The 25254-nt window shown below is 44.6% G+C and overlaps 1 protein-coding gene across 10 annotated transcripts in view; it reads left to right on the plus strand.

Annotated features, from left to right (window-relative positions):
- KDM2B (lysine demethylase 2B) overlaps positions 1-25254 on the plus strand; it is a 119490-nt gene that overhangs the window by 25894 nt on the left and 68342 nt on the right. For 6 of the 10 annotated variants that reach the window (XM_030500992.1, XM_030500991.1, XM_030500993.1 and 3 more), the window contains 4 exons: positions 6895-7073; positions 9621-9727; positions 19037-19130; positions 20013-20166. In XM_030500992.1, coding sequence (XP_030356852.1) covers positions 6895-7073; positions 9621-9727; positions 19037-19130; positions 20013-20166 — 534 coding nt within the window. Of the gene's footprint in view, positions 1-6894; positions 7074-9620; positions 9728-14848; positions 14923-15167; positions 15200-15544; positions 15637-17708; positions 18276-19036; positions 19131-20012; positions 20167-25254 lie in introns of those variants that run through there. The other 4 variants (XM_030501001.1, XM_030501000.1, XM_030500997.1 and 1 more) reach the window with 4 other exon arrangements.

Genomic DNA, 25254 nt, shown 5'->3' on the forward strand with positions numbered 1-25254 from the left:
TGTTTGTTTCTCATGGGAACTATTAGTTCTTTGTGTGACACCAGTGGATCAGACAATGTAATGTGGTTTCTGGGCTGTTCTTCTCTCTGCTCCCTGTTTGCTCAGGGCTGGGAGGAATGGAAGAGTTCTGGAGCTGCACTGTGTTCTCTCCTGAGCAGGATTAAAATTGGAAACCAGACTTCAGAGTTTCCGAATGGATTTTCTTGAAGTGAAGGTTAAATCAGTGATTTCCCTACAGTCTGAGGCCTCTACGTCATTTGTTGGAAATTGAAGTGCTTTGTAGCAGCTCTGAAGCAGCCCTTTGGGACTTTGGCATCCAAAGGTATCAGGTTGAGCAGTGCACATATAAAGTGGAAATCTCTCTATATTAAAAGTGGTGTATTGAAGACTTTCAGAGGATGTTGCTTCACTTAACACACACTGGGTTTGTGCCTCTTAAATAGATTATTGTTCAAGAAGAAAAGCTCCAGTCTGTAATATCGGAAGGGGATGCTGGGGCTGTGGTTTGGTGTCTCTGTACATTCCCCACAGCTGGTACTGGATGCACATCCCTTCCTTATGGCTGTGGAACTGTGCCGAGGAGCAGGCAGAGAGCTGACCCTGCTTAAAAACATTATTTAAGCCTCATCGGTTTCTGGAGTATTGGTGACCAGTTTGTGTCATGACACCAGGACCCAGGGCAGAGAGAGGTTAAAACTTACCCAGTGTTCCAATAGCCTGGAAATAGAAGCTTGTCCCCCTAATTCCAGTCCTGTGCTCTGGTGCCAGACTCATCTTTTTGTCATCTAAACTGCCAGTTTTTACTATTGCTGCCTATTATGTGCTGGGTAGAGTGTCTCTATTGCCCATGCTACCCACTGCATCTAACAACTTGCTTTTCTGCCACACCAGTGAAGTGTAAATTGGTGTCCTGTTCACTGTTTTCCTTCCCTCCCTACTTCTGGCATTGCTCTCCTATCCCCTTCCTGTGTGCTGGCACGGGCTTTGCTCTGTTTGCAGTAAGGTGGTTCAGAAAGTTGAACTGCAGAAAACTCAGTGTCTTCCTCCCTTGCAGAGAGCTGGAGGAACATATGTGTGTGTACGCTTCTCAATGCTCGTTTAGCTCTCAGCACTAACCAGTGCTGGGCTAAACGTGATGGATGTAGCCTTCTACCTCTGTCATGAGTTTCCCCTGGGGAGCTGTGCATGAGAAGAGTGCCTGGTGAGTGAGCCTTGATGCATGATCAGGGCTTCTGTGCAATAAAATAAACAAAAAGAAGGTATTTGATGCTCTCTCTTTATGCCTTTTTTTTTTTTTGGGGGGGGGCCTCTTAGAAATAAAAATGAAATATTATAATACTGACTCGCCTATGTTTAGCATGTCCGCTGACTTGCCATTTTGCAAGTAGAACCATTCCTATTTTTAGAGCTGAGCTTCCTGTTTGAGCTCTGTTTAAGTTTGTCCTTTGCCTAACACAGTCAAACTCTTCAAAAAAACCCCAACTTGGTTAAACTGGGACAGTTTTGCTAAAAACAGTCATGTTGGTGTCCAGATATAACAGCAGAAAATGTGCTTTGAATGAATGTTCTGATAAAAATTCAACCTCTCAAAAGAAGGTATTTCCATGATGTCAAAACATGAAAGTGGAACTGAACTGATGTGTTGATGTGGTCATGGTCATCTCAAAGACTCTTGTCTGCAAGTGGATGTAAAAAGGAGTTGTCTATGTGGGAAAATGAACCAGAACAGCTATTTTAGAATAGCTCCCTGTAGACAAACTGTTCTTATGCAATCAGCATCCTCTGCTTTAGCTCATCCAAACTAGAAAAGAGCTCTTATTCTGGAGGAATAGCACCCAAAATCCTGACTATTTCATGGGAGCTGTTACGCTTTAGTGTCATAACTTACCTTAGTCCACAATGACCTTCCAGTGTAGCTATGCCTTTACCTAAAATATGTATTACTATCAGCATGTTTGGAGCTCTGATGTAATTACAGCTACATACATCTTGAGATGCCCTCATTAAAGTGTAGACGCTAGATGTGTGGTGGTGTTGCCAGGCCTTTGAAAGGACCAGTCTAGACCAACAAGAGAGTTGCAGGATTGCTGGTAGACTTCAGACATTAATTGGTAACGTGAATGGTAGTTTGAAGGTCGTCTTCAATCTCCTAACTGCCAAGTATCAGCAAAATCAAGGCCATAGTGTTTCTCCTAATGGGCTGCTGATGAGATTTCAGGAGGGCAGAAAGGCAAAGGGAAGAAGCCATCCATGGGATGAAGCAGTCTTTCCCTCCCACTTCTGGCTGTTCCATCCCTGCCTGTGCCGTGCTGGCTCTTGATCCTGCTGTTCTTCTCCTGGTCCAGCTTTGGTGCATGCCCAAGCCCTCAGTGAGTTGTATACAATGCAATTCTACTATAAAATACTATTAATGTAAAATTACTGACTTTTTATAATGTTTTTCCTGTATTTTATCTGTTACTGTTAAATATATTTTATGTTCAGACATTTTAGGAAACTATCCATGGTCTTAAAACAGATTTGATAGATAAATATAAGATATTCAACAAAATGATACCCTTCCTACTTCTCTTACAGCTTGCATTATTTTCCTTTCTGTGCTTGTTCTTTGTGTGCCAGCTCTGTCTTTTCAGCTGCCTGAAGCATGCTTAGGCTATAGGTTAATGCATTTGGATACTGTATAAAAATGGAAAGTCAAATGTTTATTTGTATATGGATTTTTTTCCCCCCATGTGGTTTTCACTGGCTGAAGTTTCAGAGAGTCACTGAAAATCAGAGTTTATGTTTTGGGTAGACTTAAGGATACGAAATGATTCTATATAATGTCACTAGAACACATGATTTGTCCCGAGCCACTTTCTTAAGTCCTGTAGTATTAAGGCTTAAGACTTTTTGCTGGTTTATGCTCTTCCTGTGGACATGCTTGAAATACTTTGCCTTTTGTTGCATGAAAACAACTAATACCAGGGGCTAGTGCAATCTGGCAGTTTTATACCAAATGATAAAGCCGCAGACACTGAAGAGGGGAAGGAGGGGGAGGTACACGTCAGGTCCTGGTGGCTTTATATCTCCATGAGAAGGAAGTAATTTAACCCACTGAAAAGGCTGCACTCTGCAGCCAGCGTGGTGTGTGCTGGGGGGCAGATACCTGGGTGAGGGGTGTAACGAGCAAAGGGAGAGCTGGATGGCTTGGATACCTTCCACTAGAGCAGGTTGCTCCAAGCCCCTGTGTCCAACCTGACCTTGAACACTGCCAGGGATGGGGCAGCCACAGCTTCTCTGGGCACCCTGTGCCAGCGCCTCAGCACCCTCACAGGGAAGAGCTTCTGCCTCAGAGCTCATCTCAATCTCCCCTCTGGCAGGTTAAAGCCATTCCCCTTGTCCTGTCCCTAGAGACCCTTGTCCAAAGCCCCTCTCCAGGTTTCCTGGAGCCCCTTTAGGCACTGGAGCTGCTCTAAGGTCTCCCCTTAAGGAGCCTTCTCTTCTCCAGGCTGAACGAGTGTCGGAGCTGGACTCTTGCTTCCCTCTGTTCTTCTGTGCCCTCTGGTGGATCTGGGAGCTGTGGTATTGGTACATGTCAGTGGGATTGGTACGTGTCTCTCAAGTTGTTCTTACTCTGGGTCTGAAATGCAGGGAATGTCGTGAACAGCTCCACTTGCTCTGATGCACGTCTCCTCCCAGTTAGTATGGCATATCATAAAGGTCTTGTGTGGACAGCAGGAGAATATGTGCTTTCCAGCCCTGGGAGCTCCAGAGGGATTAACTGGGATGCAAGTCAAAGCCTCCTCAAGTCAAAGCCTGTACTCAAAGGTACAATTAACCTGCTAGTGAAGTTAGCACAGTTCCTAAGGATCTCCAAAACTCCTGCTTTACAAACCAAGGATTTTTTTCCCAGTAAAAAGCATGAAGATTGGAAGGAACCAGCAGGCCTGGTCCCAGAGCATCTGAGTTTGGTTTCAGGTTGTGACACTGTATTGTACCTCAGGCACAGATCAGTCACAGTGGGTTAAAATACTTCTCCAAGTGGCTTTATCCTCTTACTGGACAGGCTTGGTATTCATTCGTACAGAAAAGGACATTTTGTATTTCCTCTGATGGAGGTAAGTGGGAGAGTTGCGCCTTTTCCTGCCAGTGGTACACTTGGGAAGAGGCAACAGCCTGGAAAACACCGGTGTAATTTTCACCTCTATTCACACCTCCTGTGCATTTCTCATATTCTACTGTGTGGTTTGTGTTTGCTTTGCTTATGGACCACCTCTTGCTTCCACTGCTCCTAACATCAATGCTAAATCCATGTTGGGGAAGGGATGGGCGACTTTAAAGACTGGAGTTTGGTAGCCTGGATAGTGCAAGTCAGAAGCTGTAGGCAGGGGCTGTGCACAAGTCATTTCTCCTCCAATATCATTATTATAAAAAATAATGATATTGCAGCATACAGCAATGTTGTAGGATTTAATCTGTTAAAACCTTTACAGCATCTTGGTCACTAGGCCTCTAATAAAGGGAACAGATACTGTATATGCTATTCCCTCCCTTCATTTTAGTGTAGATTTTACTAATATGTGGGCTGCAGTAACTGGATTTTTTTTTAAGGTTTCAAATGAAGCACAGTTCTTAAGTAGCTCCTCCTGATTGATTTTGTTTTCCAGCTTACATCTCTGCAACTGATTCTTCCCTCTCCTTGTTCTCCTCTGCTCCACTTGTCAGAGGTGGCGCTAGCTTGTTTCTTAGTTACTGTCTTTGTGGTCCTTTGGGGATTCACTTGTGCTTGATGAGTAAGCAGCAGTAGAGGAGGAGGATGTTTCTTCTTTAGGCTGTAAAATCCCCTCCAGTGAACCCCAGCATCACCACTTTGCCTCTGAGTGACATCTGCTGCAGGAGAGGAGACAATGCCTCCTAATCCTGCGCTGTCCATGTGTTCTCCAGTCAAGAGTTATATTGGAAAAGAATCCTGGGAAGCCAAGGGTGAGGTGATGCAGGGAGCACTGAAGCTTCCCATGTCAGTAGAGAGATGCTCTTTGCCAGCGGGGGATCCAGGTATATGAGAAAAACAGCCCCTCAAATTACTCTTTAATTTGGAAGTCAAGAGATTATCAATTCAAATCTCAGCTCTTCTGCCCATGATTGATAATCGTGTGCATTTAACAAACCTGCTCTTGAACTGGGCCTCACACTTTTAATTCTTCAGGTAACTACTGATTTTTCTCTCAGAAAGGGTAACTGAGAGGCTGTACAAGGTCAAGCCTGGACTATGGCAGATCCCAGGCTCTGCCATGCAGTCCTGCACATGTAATTTTTCATTATCTGTGTGCTTAACCCCTCTGGACTGTGGCTGCTGCTCTAATCCCCAGGCACTGGAAGCCAGAAGAGAGGCTGAGTTTTATCCAGGGGCTGTTTAACAGGACTTCACCCCAGTTGCTAATCTGTTGAGTTGGAAAAAAGTCTATTCCGCCTAGATAATAAAGTTAATAGTTAAAAAACCCAACAACAAAAAACCCCAACCCCGACTAGATTTTATGTGTGTTGTTTCAAACATGCAAATACCAAATTTAAGGACTCTGGTGCTTCTTTACACATAACTAAACTTTCTCCCCGTCCTGCCCCAAGGTGGCAACACTAGCACCAGTCCCGAGCTCAGACCAAGGATGAAATCCTGTTCTCCAGCCATGTAGGATAGTTTGACTGACGAGCCAGTGGGACTCTTCCACATTTACACTGTATGAATTCTTCTTTGCGATTACAAAGCTTTGTGGTCTTGAGTTCCTTTCCAGAATCGCTATCACATCTGTCACTGTCATTGCTGTCAGTGACTACAGATGTTTCTGACGGAGTGATGCAATCCAAACTCTCATTCTTGCTGCAATACTGCTCCCAAGCACACAATAGCCCAGGTGCTGCACTTATTAATAACTGCCTCTGATGGCCTGTATCATCCCTCCATTTTGCTTTGATGCCATTTATTTTGTGCTATTTCTTCAGCAGTGAAACTGGTTTTGGAGTCATTTTTTGGAAGCATTGTGAGTTTGTTTGCTGGAATCCTCCTCTCCTGGAAATGAGACATGTCCCTCCTGGGCTCCTGTTTGCTTGCACGCAAATAAACTGCTAATTAGAATGATGAAATCGCTGGGAGAGGTGAAACCTTCCAGTTGGCCAAAGAGAAGATTGTGGATTAATCTGTGTAAAGCTGAAGGCTGGACTAAAACTGCTGTTCAACATTCTGGTGCTAATGAGACTTGTATGTCTGCCACTCGAGAAGCTGAAAGTATGTCCTGTAGTTTTTGTCGAGAGATCCAAAGTGGATCACTCTTCTATGGCGTTTAGTGCTTTCATCTCCACTGATGGTGGCTGGAATCAAGAATACTCAGCAATCTGTATAAGGTGTTCAGCAGTTTATAGCATCTGGTGCTGTGAGGCAGTTTGCTCTTTATGGATAATTTTTGTACGTGAGTAAAAGCATCTTGAGAGACATATGGATGTTTAGAAAATTGCAGAGTATGATTTGGAGAGCTATTTGTCTTGCATGCCCCCTGCTACCGTATTATATCACTTCTTTATAGTTTCTAATGTACTTCTGCTCATGTCAATTCATGTAAAGGAGGAAACTACTCTCCTCATCTCTGTGAAGCAGTGAGACACAGGGTGACTTGTTCAGTGTCATACTGGGCAAAAAGGGCAGCTCCAAGTTAGTTCCCTGCTCACTGTTTGAGCTGCTCAGGACACGTAGAAGGGCTGATGCTGGTCCCTCGTCCTCCTCTAATAACAGGTTCCCTGCAGTCATTGGAAATTTATACATATATATAATAATACACATACACACATATACACACATACATATATATATGAAGCCAAGGCAGATGTTTCAGATGTTTTGAGACTGTCTGCGTGTGTTTGCAGGCAGCCGGCGGATAGTGGATGTGATGGATGTGAACACGCAGAAGGGTGTCGAAATGAGCATGTCTCAATTTGTGAGGTACTATGAAACACCAGAGGCCCAGCGTGAAAAGCTCTACAATGTCATCAGCCTGGAGTTCAGCCACACGAAGCTGGAGAATATTGTCAAGCGCCCCAATGTGGTAAGACATCCCGTGGTGATGGTTTACTTTCAGCTTCTTCCCAGTCACCAGTTGCTTTGTGAGAATAAAACATGGAGTTTAAACACGATGATGTGAAGTACCTGTAACTCCTCTCCACTTAGTGTTGGGATCTCATTTTTATCCAAGTAGAGAGCTGGTCTCCTTGACAGTGGAACTTAATTGACAGGAATTAGGTATCTGATGAGCTTTTAATCATGCAACTTGCACAGATACCCACTTCCTCTCAAGGGGAAATTCCATCTAAAAATTAAATACCTGTCTATTGTTTTTCCTCCTCTAAAAAATCTTAAATTATCATGAAGCTTTAATTCCTCATATATGAACCCTGCTATTAACTAAAAAAATGTTCAGGGGGCTCCAGAGCAAAAAAGTTGAAATCCTATGTACTAAATGTAGAAATCTGTACCCAATTAAATCAGCATAATCACTGCTGTGTCAGAACTGGCAGTGTCAGAGGAGGAGGGTAGCTTTGTACACATTTTTTTAAGGCTCTTGTGATTTGTTTCCCAGTGGAGTCACTGGCAGTGAAGCAGTGGCATTATTGATAATGATGATTTCATTTATCACTAAAACATGCCCATGTGTGCATGAGGGTTAAAGCATCAACTCAGTAACACGCAGCGATGGAGGAAATGGCATTGGTGTTTCAGAGTGTCTCCTCAGGACACTCAGCAGAGAGTTTGGGGCATTGTGTTCTGTTACTCACAGATCACAGACTGAATACTAAGCTTGTATTTCGAAGTTTGTGCAGGTTTCTGCTGTCATTCAGGCACTAGTAGGCAGTTAGGAAGTGCTTTGGAGAGTTTCTGGTGCTCAACTGATCCAGTTTTCCCAAGCACATCATGCTCGGTGAGCTTTTAAAACATCTGTGCAAATTTCCTGGGTGCTCACAACTGCAAAATGCAGTTAGGTACCTGTTACTCTATGTAAATGAATACTTCATATCTAGAATGGCCTGAGTGCACAATCATTTGTAAACCCAGGAATATTTGGATCTCTATCTCTTGAGAGAGAGAGATGAACTCACATTATGTACTTGGGAATAGAAGAGAGGGTGCTGGGGAAGTGGGTGCTGAGAGGAAGTCTAGTACATAAAGTCAGGTACTAGTCAAATACTATATTTGTATAAACGGTTGCCTTGAATTCTGCAGAGCTCTTTGAGCCCATGTAAGGCAGAAATACTTGATTTATCTTCCCTGTTGTGTAAAGACTGTGGGTTGCAATATCAGGATGTGGGAATTGTTTCAGAATCAGGGCAGTAACCATCAAATTTTTTTCACATACAACTGTGATAGTCATGGAATTGGTCCTATTTCTATTGGCTGCATTATCTTCTATTGCCTCTTCTCAAAGTGTTATCAACAGCACCTGATAGAGAACAGCTAGGGATCAGCCCCAATCTGCAAGAGTTTCATGTGCTAATTGCCCTATCATGAAAATCCTCTGGGGATACAAACAGTTGAGGTGACTCATACAAATAACATTCTTGGGTGGGCCTTTAAAAAGATTTGGCAGTCGGGAGGGTAAGTGGGGTGCTGTCCATGGCTTCTCCATTCTTGCTGCAGACAGACAGAGGACAGCTTTGTCACCAATGCCTGGGACAGGTCTTGCAGTCCTTACTGACCCACAGATGGAGGTTCATTCACACATCCTGATGTTTTGAGCTGGGTCGGGATGTACAGCCACACTGTGGCCAAACCCAGCACTACAGCCTGCTTTGGACTTCCCAAGTTGACTGGTGTTTTCCCGTTTCGAAACCTGGCACATGTGATCCGTTTGCATAACCAGAAGGGAATGTTGGGGATATCTAGCACAGGCTCCATCATAAAACAGACCAAAGAATGAGTCATGGGCTTGTCCTTGCTGTGGCTATGATGGACAGATTGCAGTTTGTGCTCTGGCACCCAGCGCAGGAGCTGTTTCAATGTCCCTGAACAATCTTCACTTTCCATCTCTTCCTCACCTTGCTGGCAGTATGTTTCCAGTTTCTCAGCTCTCCCTGGTTTCTGCTGTCCACACTTCCTAAAAGTCTGGCCTTTGGACAAGAACTTTGAATTTTATCCCCAAGTGGAACAATGAAAGAAGCAGAGAGTAAGCAATAATGTAATTACTCAAATCAGAATTTGGCCAGAACAATGGTGTTAAGTGTTCCTTGAAATGTAAGATATTTGGAACAGTACAATGTCTTTTATGGTTGTATTTTAATATTTATAAATGCAATTTCTAGGCTGTTGGCTACAAAAATGCATTTGAATACAGAGAGCAGGTGATGCTGCAAGAGAAGGTGCTCACAGGTGCCCATAGGATAGAATTTGCACCACTTTTGGCTGCAAAACTCTAATTACTCTGGGTTGCAAAGGGCTGAGGGATGGTGATGAAGTGCTGTACCTTAACAAGTTGCACCTGCTGAGCAGCAAGGTTCTTGCTGTCTGTGAGCATCTGCTGCTGCATCGTTAGTTTTAGCCAATGGGAGTGGGTCTTACCATGTGTTCAGTAATTAACAGTTGATTCTGGTCGGGCTTTCAGGTGGACTTAGTTGACTGGGTGGATAATATGTGGCCACAGCATTTGAAGGAGAGGCAGACGGATGCTACCAATGCCATTTCAGAGATGAAATACCCCAAAGTGAAAAAGTAAGTCTGTTTAAGTCTTTTAAAAGCTCTACTCTTGACCCCCTTGACTAATTCCTTTTACAGTTTGCTGAATATAATCTTAAATCTCTTTGGAAAGAGCATTTTTATCTTTCAGTTCACACAGTGTAGTCAAAGTCCTTCTGTAGGCTTTTGGTTCCTTCCCAGGTTCTAAACTACTCATGGCTGAAAAGTTATTAGCTGAGAGATGATTTGTGAAACGTACTTGAAGTCTGTGTTTAATAGGTGTGTGTCTCCCCAAAAACTCTGTTACTGCCCTTTATGCCAGTTTATTTTTCTGCTGACTTTTGCACCAGCAAGATCCAGTGTTGGACTGACTGTATAGGTTGTGGCTCTTGTTTCAGAGGTAGGTTTGAGGCCAAACACAAGAGCAGTTTGTCCTGTTTCTGCATCTCTAGTTTTTGGGCAAGTTGTGATAGCATAACCTCACCTCATTGTTTCTTCTGCTTGAATGTCTTCCTTGAAACTTTTTATATGATAATTGGAAAAGGGAACTATTTTAGGGGCCTCAAAATGTGCACTGGAAGTTTCATAAGAATTAGTACAACTGAGATAGGAGTTATTGTTAATGATATAACAGCTACTGGAGCTGTATGGCTGATGAACACCATATAATCCTGGAAACTCTTTGCTGCTGTTTCTGTTTTAGAGGCATTTTCTATTGGCCAGACCTAACGCTGGCGGCATCCCAGGCTCTGCTGCTGAACCAACCTCTGGTGTTTTGCAAATGGCTCAGAGCTCTTTCCAAACTGCAATGTCTAAAATAGATTGGTACTAACATATACAAAGGAGTGTGCAGTCAGAAAGTGAGAAGCAGCATTTACTCTTGTTCTGTAAAAATAAACATTTTGGGAGGTAAAGGTCTCCATAATAGCAGAGCCTCTGTGGCAGGCACCATGGGGAAGCCTGGTCCTATGACATGTGCAGCACCATTGATTTCAGTGGAAGCTAAAGATATCACATTGTTCTGGAAAGAGTAAGCTGCTCGTTAGGGTAAGCAGATGTGGATAGGAGTGCCAAATCTCACCTGTGCATTTGGAAATGTCCTAAGTGACCTGCCTAAGGTCACCCAATAAGCCAGTGGCGGAGCAGAAAATAGAACCCAGGCAACTTGCTTCCCAAGTGGTTAGGCTACTAAGTAACATTATTTATCATCTGCTAGAGCTAAGAAACTGGGTGATGATTCAGGACTTTAGGATTCATGGATTGTACAAGGAAAGAAGTAAAGAGAACGATCCCTTTCCTAGAGCAGGCACAGTCCAGATGCTGGGGAAAAAAAAGTAGCAAGTAAACAAAGCAAGGCGGAGATGGTTTAAAGGATAAGGTAGCAACATGACTAACAGAATCTAGCAGAAAAAGCAGAGTATATTCTTGCAGTTCACTACTTGCATCATGTAATGCCAGATGGTAGGTTTCAAAGAGGGATTTTAGAGAAGTAGCAATTCAACAGATTTTAACATGGAGCTTTTCCCATGTGTGGAGGATGGCCTGGTAGAAAGGAAAGAGATGTCTGATGAAGAAGCAGTCACAGAGCCACTGAGGTTGCTGTCACTGGCAAAGGGAAGGTGGAGGTTGACAGCTTGATAAACTAGTCTATGTGATAGGTAGAGGGAAGCTAAACAGTGAAAGACTGTGAGCACTTGAAATGTGGCAATGGAGTTTGATGTGGGGAAAAGGAGTTACCATGCATGAGCATTACAGGCAAGGGTGATGTGGCTGAAGGATGAGGATGTTGCTAGTGAGCATCGTCTGGTATAAAGGCTAGAGAAAGCTGATTTACAGCACTGTTGGCACAAACCCCTCATCAGTCTGAAGAAGCAGCAAAGGTAAAACCAATAACAAACACTGGTAGTCTAGGAGCACAAGAGAAGTTGTATAGGAACAGGACAAAGATCCATGGTGCTTGGTAACCAGACTGCAGTTGAGTGCTGTCATAGGTGCCCTGGGAGGAGCATAAGAATATTGTGAGCATAAAATGATGCCTTCTCTTAAAATCATGTTCTGAATTTCCACTGTCTGCAGCTCAGGCAGGGGCTGTCCTGAGGTGGAAGTGGTTTCTGTGTGCTTAGCAACTCTCAAGAGATGTCTCTTCCATGAACTTGTCCAGTTTAAATAGGAACTCCTCAAAGGATTAGCTTTCTCCACCTTTGGAAATTCAGATTGACCCTTTCCTGTGTAGATACTAGTCCCAGCTACTGCTCTGAGTATACCAGAGGGTATATGCCCTTATTAAAGAGATCATGTTCAATTGCGGAGCTAAATGTCAGCGCTATCATTTGTTCCATGCTGCCTATTCTTTTATGTGAATTGTCAATATTCATACACTTTATTAATGACTGTTGCTGCTCAGAACTGGGATTGTTTCATTTCATTCTTGTTCTCAGCGTTCTCGTAACGCTCAGAGTTTGCAGCATGCGATACCCACCATTCCCGTGTTCCCTCCAAACAAAAAGCACTCCAGCGAGCGCGTTGTGGTTTTGCAGACACAGATGGCATTACCAGACACAAATGTCTGTCTTGGCTCCTGCACGTCAAGTTCCGTGCTGGGAGTGAAGTTAGAGAACGCTCCATCTGCTGCGCTGCTTCGGTTACCAGGAGCACTGTGCACGCTGGAGGCTGCCCTGGCTTTCACTTGGACCTGCACCATTAACTACTTCTGAAAACTCTGGGTAATGAGGTTATTTTCAGTCTGTAAGTAAATGACAACATACCTACTAGGAGCCTTGGAGGACTGAATTTAGTGGGGAAACAGTTTATGTCAAAAATACGTAAAACTTTCCGAGTACTACCTGTTAAGCAGTGAAACGACATGAGAAATTAAGGGGATGGCAAGCTGAGCTTGTAGTGTGACAAACTTCAAACTGATCTAAGTTGGCATTGCCCCTGAAAAAACAATCCATGCCCTCATTGTCCCATCCTTGTTGCTAGAACATGCCGTGGTGCAGCGGCAGAGTAAACTGGGCTGGGGACTGGTCTGGCTGAAAACCGACTCAGAAATAAAGAAGAAAAATTGGGTACTTTTCAGGCCATTCAAACCACCACATGGCTACATAAATGCTTGTGCCAACCAAAGGGCAGTGCAGAAGTGTGGAAAAAACCATAGCAGTGGGATGGAGGAAGCCTGCTCCTGCTTCCCTTTCACATCCCTGGGTGCAAGTTCCTGCAAAGGGCCTCGCAAACATGGGAGCCTGTTTGAGAGCAGGCAGGATGCTGCGTAACCAGGAGCCAGGGCAGGAGGGAAGGGCAGTGCTGTTGTAATGTCAGCGTTTAGGGGCAGAAGCTTGTTACATCACCTCAGATGTCTGTGGAACTGCAAATCCTAAGGGTAGGAAAGTGAACTGGGCTGAGAACTGCTTCCTTTCATCATGGTGCACCTTAACCATTTTCAGGTAGCTCAGAACAAGCTCAGATTTAGTTTTCTGTTTAAATTCAACCAGGACTGAAGCAATCTGGACACAGCTGAACCTGAACCAACTGAAAAAAAAACCTCCAAAAGTGCTAATTTGATTTCTAGTTTAGCTGATATCCCTCCTGAAATTATTATCCTCTTTATTAGGTTTTGTGTTTGTAGCCTTGCAAGATTATTTGCAAAGCAGTGGCATAGCTACTGTGCCAGGACATGATGGCTATAGAAATAGTAACAGCCACTTCCAGGAACTTGATAATGTTTGTACTATGGAACAAATAAAACGAAAGTCTCAGTCCCTGCAACACCCTTTTTGCCTTCAAAATGCTTCCCACTACTTAAAATATCTAAGCACTACTATAATAGGTCTTTATATTGCTGTTGTCCTTCAGTTAAGGATGGGGAATCTGGTATGCAACCTATGTGTTCACAAAAGGATGCTGCCCTGTTACCATGTACTGAGCCCTTTTTCCCCTTCCTAGGCTGTTACTCAGCCATCCATTCTTTTTTATTCATTCCTTTACTAAGTAGGGTTGGATTTAAACAGATGATAAAATGCTCTGCTGAGCTGTGGTCTAATTAGAAGCTGAGGGTGTGCCTCTAGAGACAGAGATTGCCCTTTGAATTGAGGGAGCTCGCAGGTCCCACGACACAACCTGGCTCTGTTTTATGCATGTGAGATACTTGTATGCACTTTGTATGTCATTTGTGAATTGCTTTTGATACAAAACCGCTCTATAAATATAATGAAGTACAAGAGGATTAGACCAATAGCGCAAGCTGTCATTAAAACTTTCCAACCTAGCAAAGTAAATAAAATTTAATGTCTTCAGGTTGGTGCGTTAGACTCAAATCCTCCTTTGTGTAGAGCTTGGAGGACTTGCAGCATCACACGTGTAACTAAAATGAGCACCAGGGTTTAAAATGGTTTGTGGTGAGCCCGGAGCTGAATAGCCATGTCACAAGGATGGAGAAATGAGTTGTGTTCTCACAGATACCCAAATGCTGTTCCAGGGGAGATGGGCCTCGCTCACCACGAATTGGCAGCTTCATTTTCTCACAATGGTGGGTGCCCTCTCATAAATCTAAGCTTCCAATCAAAGGAAAAAAGAGGCCTCTTCATTCTTTAAGTTCAGAGGTAACCTTCCCATTGCTCACTGAACATACACAGCAGCAGCAAGGTGTGCAGGCAGCCCGAGAGGGTCACTGGGTGCAGTTTTGATCCTCGACGTGTGCTTTTAATGCCAGAGTCTGACGGCTGGAAGGTAAATAAGGTTTCCCTGTGGAGTCCCCGCTCCTGTTCTCAGGTGTGAACACACACCGGGGCTTGGTGTTTCACTTCGGGTGGGACCAGGGAAGCGTCGCCGCTTTGGTCCCATCTCTTCAGTGTAATTTTCGGTTGCTTCACATCATCTCTGGTGCCTCAGAAAACAGCCTTTCTCTTATCTCGGGTGTTGTTTTTGTCCGGCTGACTCGGAGCGTAACCCCCTCAGGGCAGGAACCGGGTCTTTCATGTGCTTTTGAAGTGCCTGCTGCACACACGGTGTTTAATGATTAGTTACTACTTGGTCCTGATAGGCGGTGGTTTGCTCTTACTCGGGGCTGGCAGCGCCGGTTACCTCAGCCGGGCTGCCCCGCGCCTCAGGCGGGGAACGGGCCGAGCGCGTTGGTGCCTGTGGGAAGGCCGGGGACCGGCTGCACGGCTCGGCTCCTACCCTGGCCCGGCTCTGGAGGGCCCCTCGACGGGCAGAGCCGGCCGCGGCGGCCGGAGGTGGGTGCTGCAGGGGAGAAACCCCGCGGCCTTCCCTGAGGGGGCAGCCGCGGCCCTCCCTGAGGGGGAAGCCGGGCTCTGCGCTGAGGCCGGTGCCCCGCGGCGGGGGGCCGGGGGTGGGGCGGCAGACGGGCCGGGCGGGCTGGCCCCGTGTCTCCCGGGTGACAATGGTTTCTTTTGTCTTGCGGCGTTAATTTGTGGCTTCCAGTTCCAGGGCCCCAGTGTGGGAGCGTTGCTCGGTGCGGGTCAGGCCGTTAGCGTGCGGAGTCGCCCAAAGGTAGCTATTGTTTCCTGCTGCGTCCCTTCCAGCTCCCGCTTCCAGATGCTGTGAGGCGAGGCCTGGGAGAAAGAAGGGGGGACCCCGGGATGCTTCCCTGCTCCGATCCCCCGGGGAGCACCTGGAGGAGAGGCGGGAGCGGGCACGCAGCGCAGGGCCTGCTCCTTCCCCTCGCTTTGGCACTTGCAGTCGCCTCATGGGTTTGTGGTATTCGGTTTCAGGCTTAGGGATTTCAACCAGCCGGCGCTGCTCCTGGGAGGAAGGAAGAGTGAGCTATACTTTTCTCATTGGCCCGAACAAAAAACAGAAGCCTCTGCTGGGGTTTGGGAGTGGTTTATGGGCTGAGCTCAGTGGCAGGGGAGCCCTCGCAATGCCAGAGGGAATAGAGCCGTATGGTGCGCTGTGCCTATTGCCAGAGAAAAGGAGCTAAGCTGAGGGTAACGCTGCCTCTCTGCGTGTGCTCGCGTGTCTCCCCGAGTTCATGTGCATGTAACGCTGCGCCCCTGCGTCCCCTGCGCCGGGGCTCTGCCCGCGCCCGTTGCCTTCGCATCCCGGCGTGTCCGTCGCTGTCTTTGTTTCTCTGTTTGCTTGCGGGTTCGTAGCTATGCGTGGCGAGTGCATTGTGGGTTTGCCTGGGAGTGTGGTGTCTGCGCTGGCTTAGGGAGCGGTGTCTCTGCGTTGTTTCTGTGTTCCCAGCTCGCTGTGTTTGCTTAGGGGTTTAGCTTCATTCGTATCATCTCCCTCTGTCTCTCTCTTTTTTTTTGGGGGGGGGGGGGAAATCTCTGTGCTTGTTCTTCCCTGTGAGTTTGTAGGTTACTCCATGTTTCCTCGCATCATTTCTCTAACAAATTTCCAGTGATTTTTCTTTGGGGGGGAAGTTCCCCTTTTCCCCACACCACAAATCCTTCCTCCAAAATAACAATACATCAACTCGAACAATTTCAGGCTTGCGAAGAGAATAAACCAAACTCTTCAGTGGGGAAGGGAAGCTCCCCCACAACAGATTACAAGCAGCTGCATGTTTTAAAACCCTGACTGAGGCTGTGCAGGGAGATAAAGTGGAGTGTGCAGGAGTGGATGTGGTAGCAGTTGTAGAAGAAAATATTAAAGTTGGGGTGTCTTTTGCATCGCCTGTTGTTTCAGGGTGTAACCGGTCAGGTTGTCTCCCTATGCCCTGCTTGGGGTTGTGTTCCTGTAACCCACTTTACCTGCTGTGGCCCAGGGTGCTGAAGGCAGAAAGCTGCGACCAGAGCACACGCAGTGGGATGGAGTTTCTAGATTTCTTTCAACATGGATGCTGTGTTCTGATGCTTCCCCCCCACACACATCCCCCCCCAATCCCTATTTATTTATTTATTTATTTGTTTATTTAAATTTGTTGTTAAGGAAAAACCTGAAAAGTGGAGTCGTTCCCCAAATTAGCAGCTGTTAGTGATGAGAAGGCGCTTGCTGGGGTTGGAGCTGAGCCGTGTATAAGATTAGCTGTGGCGTGGAGCTGTGCTGGGACCATGTGACTGCGGTGTACATTGGAAGAGGAAGCTGTAGAGGTCAATGCAAAGGCATTGTGCCAGACTCTGGCAACAAGGGAGAGCGCTGTATGGCGGAAGATGGCTTTTTCAGGCTCCTGAGCCTTTAGGTAGCTGCTGGGGTTGGACAAAAGCAGGCCTGTGAGGTTAACAGTAGAAATGAAATGGCAGGGCTCGTTTGTGGATGGAAATAAAAGCTGTTTGTTTCTTTTCCCAGATGCTTTATAGGTTTTTATTAATCACCATATGTGTCTCTTTCACTAAAACAACCTTTATTGGGATGGAAATTGTTGTGTTTAGGGGAGTTTCAAGAAAACAGAGGGAAAATAGGGAGGAAAAAAAGAAGAGAGTTGCGTGTTCACGCTTACATCCACCTTGGTGTTTCTCACAAAACTTATTTTTAAGCACTTTGCTTTGACAGAGAATTCAATCCTCTTATTTCCTCTCTGAACACAAACAGATCAAAAGCTTCAAGTTTAGATTGTGGGCTGCTAAGGAATAAATAAAACCTGCTGATGCTTGGGCCGTTTATGCTCTTTTGGAATCTCTTAATGTGAACGGGTGGATGTTGGTAGGTAGCACTGTCTTAGAAAAATTTTCTTAGTGTGATGTATTTTACATCTGACCTTTTGGAAACGGAGAATAATTGGTTCCATAAGGATTTGGATTTTCTTACTTGAAACCAACATGAACCTTTAATACCCAACACTGTCCATAAACTGAGAATTTCCATGTTGGGTTTTTGTGTGTGTGTTTTATGAGCAATTATTCAATCTGTGACTTTGTGCAATTTGGCTGGAGGAAAGGCCACTTCCTTTCTGGGCTTCTTTTATTGTTTTTAAATTCTATCTGACTTGTAATCAACAACATCTTGGTAGAGAAAACATAAAAAGGAGAAATTAACAAAAAAAAAAAAATGTGTTTGGGAGGGAAGGACTCATATTTTGAAGTGGAGCATATTGAGAGTGTAGACAGCTTCTTGGCGAGCTGTGATTTTTGAAGCATCTGAAATACCCCAGGGGCAGAAAAAGCTCTCTTCCTGCTTCCGAAGGATAAAAAAACCCCAACACAATTCCAGAGCGGGCAAGAGGAGAGACGTGGAATTGCACAAGGAGAGGTTTTAATTGTGAGATGAAGGCGCAGGACCTTTTTTGAAGCCCACAAATTGACTGTCTTCATGACAGCATTGCGTCTCATTCTGTCAACTCGGGCTCGGGATGTGGTTGCTAGGCAGCGGGCTCTTATGTACCTATAGTCGCTCTGATTTGCCAGCCTTCTGCAGACACATGGTAAGGTCCTTTCCAGCCTATCATCTAGAGGGACTTTTGCACGCCGTCTGCATACTGCTGAGATTCTCTCTACCTGAATGTGATGAGAAAAAGATACAGTTAAATGAAGCCTTTTTTCTTTCTTTCTTCCTTTTTTTTTTTTTACAAATCCCCGTCTCGTACTGTTTCCATAATCCCCCTTCCAACAAAAACCCAACCCCCAAACAAAACCCAACCAAAAAAAAAAAAGCCATGAAACGGAGACCGGAACAAGGAAAAGAGGTTAGTGGGTTAAGTGGTGTGTGTTTCCTGCGTTTGCAAAGGTGCCTCTAGTGAGGAGGGCGGCTGTAATTCGGCCATTAGTTACAGATGGTGGCTGGAGGCTTGAGATTCGTGCAGGGAGATGAAAGCTCTTATCTCTTTCCAGTGATGCTGACTTTAAACTGCTTTGAAAACCTGAATCAAGACAGCATTAAAAAAAAAGAGTGGATTTGATACTTAGCGATGCTGCCAGCTCGTTCCTTGATGTATTTTGATGCAGAAATGCCTAGAAATGTGAACAAAAAGGAGTTAATTTGCCAAATGAGGTTTCTGTCCCCCAGTCTTTGCAGAAATAGCAAGTAGGTAAAGAACATTTAGGAGGATTTATTAAACAAATGAGATTTTTCAGAACTTTGCTCTTTGAAGCCATTTGTGTACAACTTCTGGTGAAGGTTATGTCTCTCGGGCGGTGGAGGAGAGCATTAACCAGCTCACCCCGGGGACTGGCCGTGGCATAAGAAATGCTTGTGAACAGCATAACTTTTAATGTTTTTTGCATTCCTTAACTCTGAAAGCTTTTGTTGCAGTTGTATGAATGTTGAACTGAAACGTTTCTCAGCAGAAACCTACTTATAGTTACTTCATGAGACGTATCCAGTTCTATAAATGCTGGAACTTAATTGGTGGCAATAGTACCGCACATGCAGTTAACCTCTGCAAATTAAGATGTGGAAAAAGCCTGTTTCAGACTGATTCATTTTTGTCCTTCACTCTGCTTACAGGTACTGTTTGATGAGTGTGAAAGGATGCTTCACTGATTTTCATATTGATTTTGGTGGCACTTCAGTGTGGTATCACGTTTTCCGTGGGGGGAAGGTAGGTGAACCGTGTTTGATATTTGGGTTTATTTCTCTATGCCTCTTTCGGAGGGGGGGGGTTGCTTGCCTTTAGCTTTTCCTTTATTTTCTCCTTTTTTGGGGAGGGGGCTAGTCAGCAATCAATCAATTTCAGCTCCCTTTGTTGATGTACACAGGGTTTGCTGAATTAGAAGGACACCATTCACCTTTAGGAAACAGACCAGTAATTTACTTGAAATACAAACTGAGTTCTTTGCTGGTGGTGGTGCTTTCAGGCTTGCTATTGCTGCATGGTTTAGAAGTGTCTTGCAGTGAGTATGTGGCTGTGTATATACCCTTGTTGGGTCAGAGTGCCCTCAAGTCTCCTGTACCTAGAGCTGCTGTTCTCTTTTAGAGATTCCATGTTCCTTTAGTGTGCACATGCACTCTGTGCTGGAACTGAAATATTACAGGATACAGAAGCGTTATCATATACAGCATGGACAGCTATGTTTGCATCTTTACTGGTTTAGGCTGCTCTTCCCAATTGTAGTATAGACAGGGTATTTTGGGAACTGAAATAAATGGGGCACAGATACTGTTCATCTATATAGTCCAATGAAGTTGTACTGTACCAACACACCGTTTTAAACAGTAAGTAAACTGTGCAGGCATCTTCTGAGTAAGATGTTTCATGGAAGAGAGATGACAACTGACAGTTACCTTGCCACATCCAGCACATGGACTAATTGCTGCTGCTGTCTGCTTCTGTGCACAATACCTGGAAAACCTGTGTTTTGTGCAGAAAACAGGCCTGGTGTTCCGCGTTCATTTGTCTAACACATGATAACCTTGTTGGAGCCTCTCAGGTTTGTATTTTTGTTGACTGGTGGTAATGGTTAAATCTTTCTTTTATTTTTAGATCTTCTGGCTGATTCCGCCTACTCTGCAGAATCTAGAACTTTATGAAGAATGGGTTCTCTCAGGAAAGCAAAGTGATATCTTTCTGGGAGACAGGGTGGAACGATGCCAAAGAATTGAGCTGAAACAAGGCTATACGTTCTTCATTCCTTCAGGTAGCACTTGTTAACTAACTGGGTTTGGAATTGCTGGAATTGTGGTTGGCTAACAGCTCTCTGTAAAACTGTTCTGCACCTCTAAGCCCTGTATTGACTCTTCATTTGCTGTAGCAGAAGACTGGCTAGGGACTGAGTGCACTTAGTTATCCAGACTGATGGAAAGTGTACTGTGAGGAAATGCGTGCAGTGATCTCTTGTGCTGGACTGGGGAAAAGGAGAGAGGACTTGGAGCTTTGGGGCTGTGAGTCCACCACTTCTCATCAGAGTCATACTGACTTCTGCTGTTGTTACCTTTCTTGGAAAAAACACTCTTCTGGTTTTGTGATCTCTCCTGGCAGGGTTCACCTGCAGTTCAGTAACCTACTGCTTTGCCTCTGTCTATAGCCAGAGGTGGGTCTTGATTCCCTGATGGAGCTCAGTGGAGATTCCAGTACATGGAAGAGCAGGCTCTGTGCTCCCTCAGGGTTGCTTCTTGGGGAAACAACTTCATTTTATTGTCATAATTCTTCAGAATTTCTGCTGATGGAGGTTGTGTGAATCTGGACACCTTCCAGTAGCCCAGCCATACTTAATTTTACACTACTGCCCACTTCAGTAGCTGTGTTGGATGATTCAGGCTCTTCTTGCAAAGCAACCAAATAGTTGCTGCTTTCAAGGCTGGTGGCTTCAGCCCTTTCTGTTCCTGCCTAACTTGGATTAAGGATAGTGAGATGATACCAGACTTTTCTTTGGCCGTTATGGGACCATAAGTTAGTTTGTAATGATAGAACACGTTCTGTCTGTTTAGTGGATCTCACCAGGGAAATAGAGGTAGCTATTGTACATGACAGGAAGACAGGTTGGTAGTTTTTCAGTGCTAGAATGACTCTGTGGAGATAGGATTGTTATTTTTCAATCCTGGAGACAGAGAATGAAGCTTACGGGAAGGCAGCAATGATGTTCTTGTCAACTAGGGAGTGTTGTTAGTATCAGTTGTAAGTATTGGATAAATATCAGCCTGGGAGGTGACAGGCAAAATGACTTTGAAGGTGGAGGAGTTAATCCATTATAAAGGAATTAGGTCTTCCCTTGAAACAGGTCAGAATGTGCTGTTACTGTTTGAACTGGGTGTTTGAGTGTGCCTGTGCTGTTTGCTTAGATCCCGTTACTGCATCTTTGTATTTATCTTCATTCCCCTGTGAACAGCCTCCTACGAATAAGACTTTCTGTATGTTAGTTTAGTCATGCTCAGCAGTTGGAATACAGCAAGTTGTGGGAGCTTGTACAGGACACAGCTGTAACATGGTGGCTGAAGTGATTGCAAATGTGGGGTTTGACTTTAGTTTCTGTTTTCTTAGGAAGGCCCAAAGTACAGAAATGTTGATACCTCAAACACTTTAGGCTCTGTGCTGTAGTTGAAAGGCACAAATGAATAATTCCTCTGTAAGCACCTCATGGATTCAGGGGTTTTGGCTCTGCTGTATTTCATTCAGAAAACTTATTTGCAAATCTCTTATTTATGTGAAAGGGCATTATTTCTATGTTTGTTTTAAGAGCATGGAAATGCCTAATTAAGGGCTGTTCCAGGTCAGTGAACTGAGTGTGGCTGTGTAAAATAGGTCAGTTCCTACAACCCCTTTGCTCTGGTTTATGTGCCTGTCACATTAGTTAATGTTTGAATGTGTTTTGTAGGTACTTTATAAGTGCTCATACTGTTGAGGTTCCAATAGTGGGTGCCTACAAAATCAGTGTGTCCCATACTTTCCGTTAAGCCTGATAAACTCTTGACCAGCCTCAACTCACCCATGAGGAAAATGCATTCTAATTACAGGTCTGGGCACAGAAAGTGTGGAGTGATACAGCTAGTGCTCAGCTGGACTGTGAATGGAGAACATTTCAGGAAAGGACCTTTTCCATAAAATAGCCTGTTCTGCTCCTGTTTTTAAGTAATTTTTGGGGGTGGTTATACCATAGCAGTGTAAGGATGAAGTAGGTAGAGAAGACTGTAACAAGACACGTGAGGGAGTGAGATCACAAGCTTGTGGGAGATGGAAGGTTTCTCTGGAAATCTAGGATCAGCAGTAGATCCAGTAAATCCTTGAAACTACAAACCACTTGGACAAGAAAGGGAATTATTCTTGCAGAAAGCATAATTACAGTGCTCACCAGGGCCTCAGGGTATTTTCTTCTCCTTCACTGCCATCATCCTTTCAGGATTAAGTTTAAACCAGTTAGTTTCTACCTGTGCTTCTAACCTGCAAAGCGCAGAGAGACACGATTATGGCTCTGGTATCAAGGAGAAATTGAGCAAAGTATTGTCAGCATAGTGAGTTGTTTCAGACCAGGGTGTCTCTTGCAGCATTTTCGGAGTCTCTCTGAAGTATGGGCTGGGGGAAATGAGCTTCTGAGGGATACTGTGTGGGGCCTTGCGTCAGAGCCGAGCTGTGCTCCTGATGGCCTCATAGGACTTCTCCAAACAAGCAAAGCACCGTTACAAGTTCTCACCTCCCACCTTCCCAGTTCCCACTGATGAGTCAAGGATGATCAACTCTGGTAAAGTCTGTGGAAAAGTGATGAAATCAACCAGGAATCTGGCTTCTTCCATTAATATGATTGTTTAAACCGATGTCAGCATAATTGTTGATTGATAGATACATACCACATTGTGCCCCGCTGAGGTTAGATGTGGATTCAAGGTGTTAAACCAGCTGAAGGCTCAAGACAGGAGGAAGCTGTACTTGTTACCAGTGTCAGCAAATGAGTGTTTCTTTTTCTCTAGAAACTTGACTGTTGTTTTCCCAGGTTGGGGGAGAACTTGTCCTTATGCAGGAAGATTTTAGTAAGGAATGCTGCAGCCCTCGGGCTGTTTTCACTGTGTGTGTTACCATCAGCAATGTTTGATCTTTGGTTAAGCGTTCAACACAGGTGAAATTTAGTCAAGGTAACACATCTTACTCTGCTATGGTGGATTACTGCATATCCGACCTACATGCCAAATAGAAGGCAAGTTCTTTATAGAGTGTGTTTCTCTTTTCAGGTATAAACTGTGATGAGGAGGAGGAAAAGCATAATTTCAGTGTTCAGTTACTGTCTCAGTAGGGAAACAACAAAATTTTATCAGTCACAATCAAATCTAGAGCTTGTCCAGCATTAGTTGTGCTGTAGCTTTCTTCCATACCATGAGCGTGTCCAGTGATGACTTGCAGGGGGGATGTGTGAGGTGTTTGGAGTCCACTGTGGAGGTGTTGTGGAGAAGCAGTTTGGGTATCTCTCATCACTACGAACAGTGTTTGGGCAGCATCCCTTGGGTTTGTTCAGCTCAGGATTACTGTAGGCACATCATGCATTGAATTCCCTTTCATCTGGATTGTCTGAAGACCACGTTAGTTTCTCCTGTGTACTCCTAAACCCTGTTGTTACCTAAACCCAAGCTCAAAACTAAGCATACACAAAATAAAAAATGAATCCTTTTTCAATCCACTCACTCTTTTGAGTCTTTTAGTCTTGCTGAATATGTCATTTTGATTGTAAGTGGTGGAGCTCTGGCACGGATATTGTCCTTCCCCTTCCCTGTTGCCCTCCACAAACAAGGTATTGCAGTAGTTTGAAATATGTTGATCTTGTTTGCTTTTTTCCTCAATTTCCCGCCAGGCATCTCTCAAAAACAAAGACCTTTCACACATGTGTATATATGCTTGGTGTAGAGACTTGTGCTTCACATTCAAGAGAGTTTGCACGTGCAGAATTGGGACATAGAAAAGCAGGCCAGTGACTAGTCTCCTGTGGAGAATGTGTCTTGCAGTATTTGTCTCTGTTACAATTGTAAAGTAAGAGTGTAATCATTTTGTGACCTGAAAAGGTGAACTTGAGCCAGTTCTGGATTGTTACTGATAATGTGGTCTGCCAGAATATGGAGAAACTTGGATTTTTCTTCTCTTCTTGTGAAGACCAGTTTTGGTGACCTCCAAGGAAGCTGCCACATTTACTGGGGGTACAGTTTGATGCCAGTGTGGTTGCAGTGTGGTTGCTCTAAGAAAGTTTGCAAACACTCTCCTTTGATAGGAGATGGTGAATACTACCAAGGGTTAACCTGTCTCTCACAGTCTTCTTCTGAGCCTCTGCTGCTGGTCAGAGGCAGGAGACTCATGAGCAGGGTTGGTTTTGGGTTGACTCTGCATGGGTGTTCCTTCTGTAGGTTTTCCAAACATGTAGCTCTAATATGGTGAGTGTACTGAAGAGGTGAAACGTGATGTGTGTGGACTGGTAGCTCAGGGAGCTGTGTTTGTGGGGGAGCACAAATCCTTAAATAGCTGGGCCATATTCAGTGACTCTTGTCTGTTCTTTAACTCTGAGGGTAATGGTCTCAGTAATAGGCCACTACACGGTCCATAAAACAATGGTCCAAGAAGTCACTTGCCACTTGATTAGATATTGTAGAAGAATTTTGCAGTGCTGATTTATTAGGCATTGCTATGGTTGAAGTCCAGACAGGGTAACTTACTGTAAACTGGACATGGTGTCCCTGTCTGGTTCCTCTCCAAAGTTCTCACCAGAGTTGCTGGTTTACAACAGTTGTGTTTCACCTCAGAGTTGGTAGTGTTCCACTGAGGAGTAAGCTGTTAGTCTTACTTTATTTTTCTTATGTTCTTTGTAATGCACTTTGGGGTCTTTGACATGGAAAGATGCTATTACAGTCTCTCAATTTCTTGAGCGGTGAAGGATGAGCCGCAGTCTTAACACAATATTCTTGTTGGTCTGTGGTGATTATTATGGTAACATGAGAGTGCTCCAAAGTTCTTGCTTCCAGTCAAATACAGAAATAATGGCTTTTTCGGATGAATGTTTTTGGGAAGGAAAGGAGACAGAGAAGTTCTGTGCTGGACTCCAGGCAGCCATTTGCAAGGATTTGAAGTGCTTCAGATGCTGTGTCAGTGGTTATCAGTAGGATTCTGCCCGTTAGGAGTGTGTGGTCTTAGGTCACCTCTGCTCTGCCAGGCAGTATTTGATGAATTCTTATGTGGCGGGGCCAGAAGGTAGCGTGGAATCTTTATAGCAAGGAGAATGACAGGCTATTAAAATCTGACTGGTAAATCTTTTGCAGGGAGT

The sequence above is a fragment of the Strigops habroptila genome, chromosome 11 (genome assembly GCF_004027225.2).
Source record: "Strigops habroptila isolate Jane chromosome 11, bStrHab1.2.pri, whole genome shotgun sequence".
In the NCBI taxonomy this organism is placed as follows: Eukaryota; Metazoa; Chordata; class Aves; order Psittaciformes; family Psittacidae; genus Strigops; species Strigops habroptila.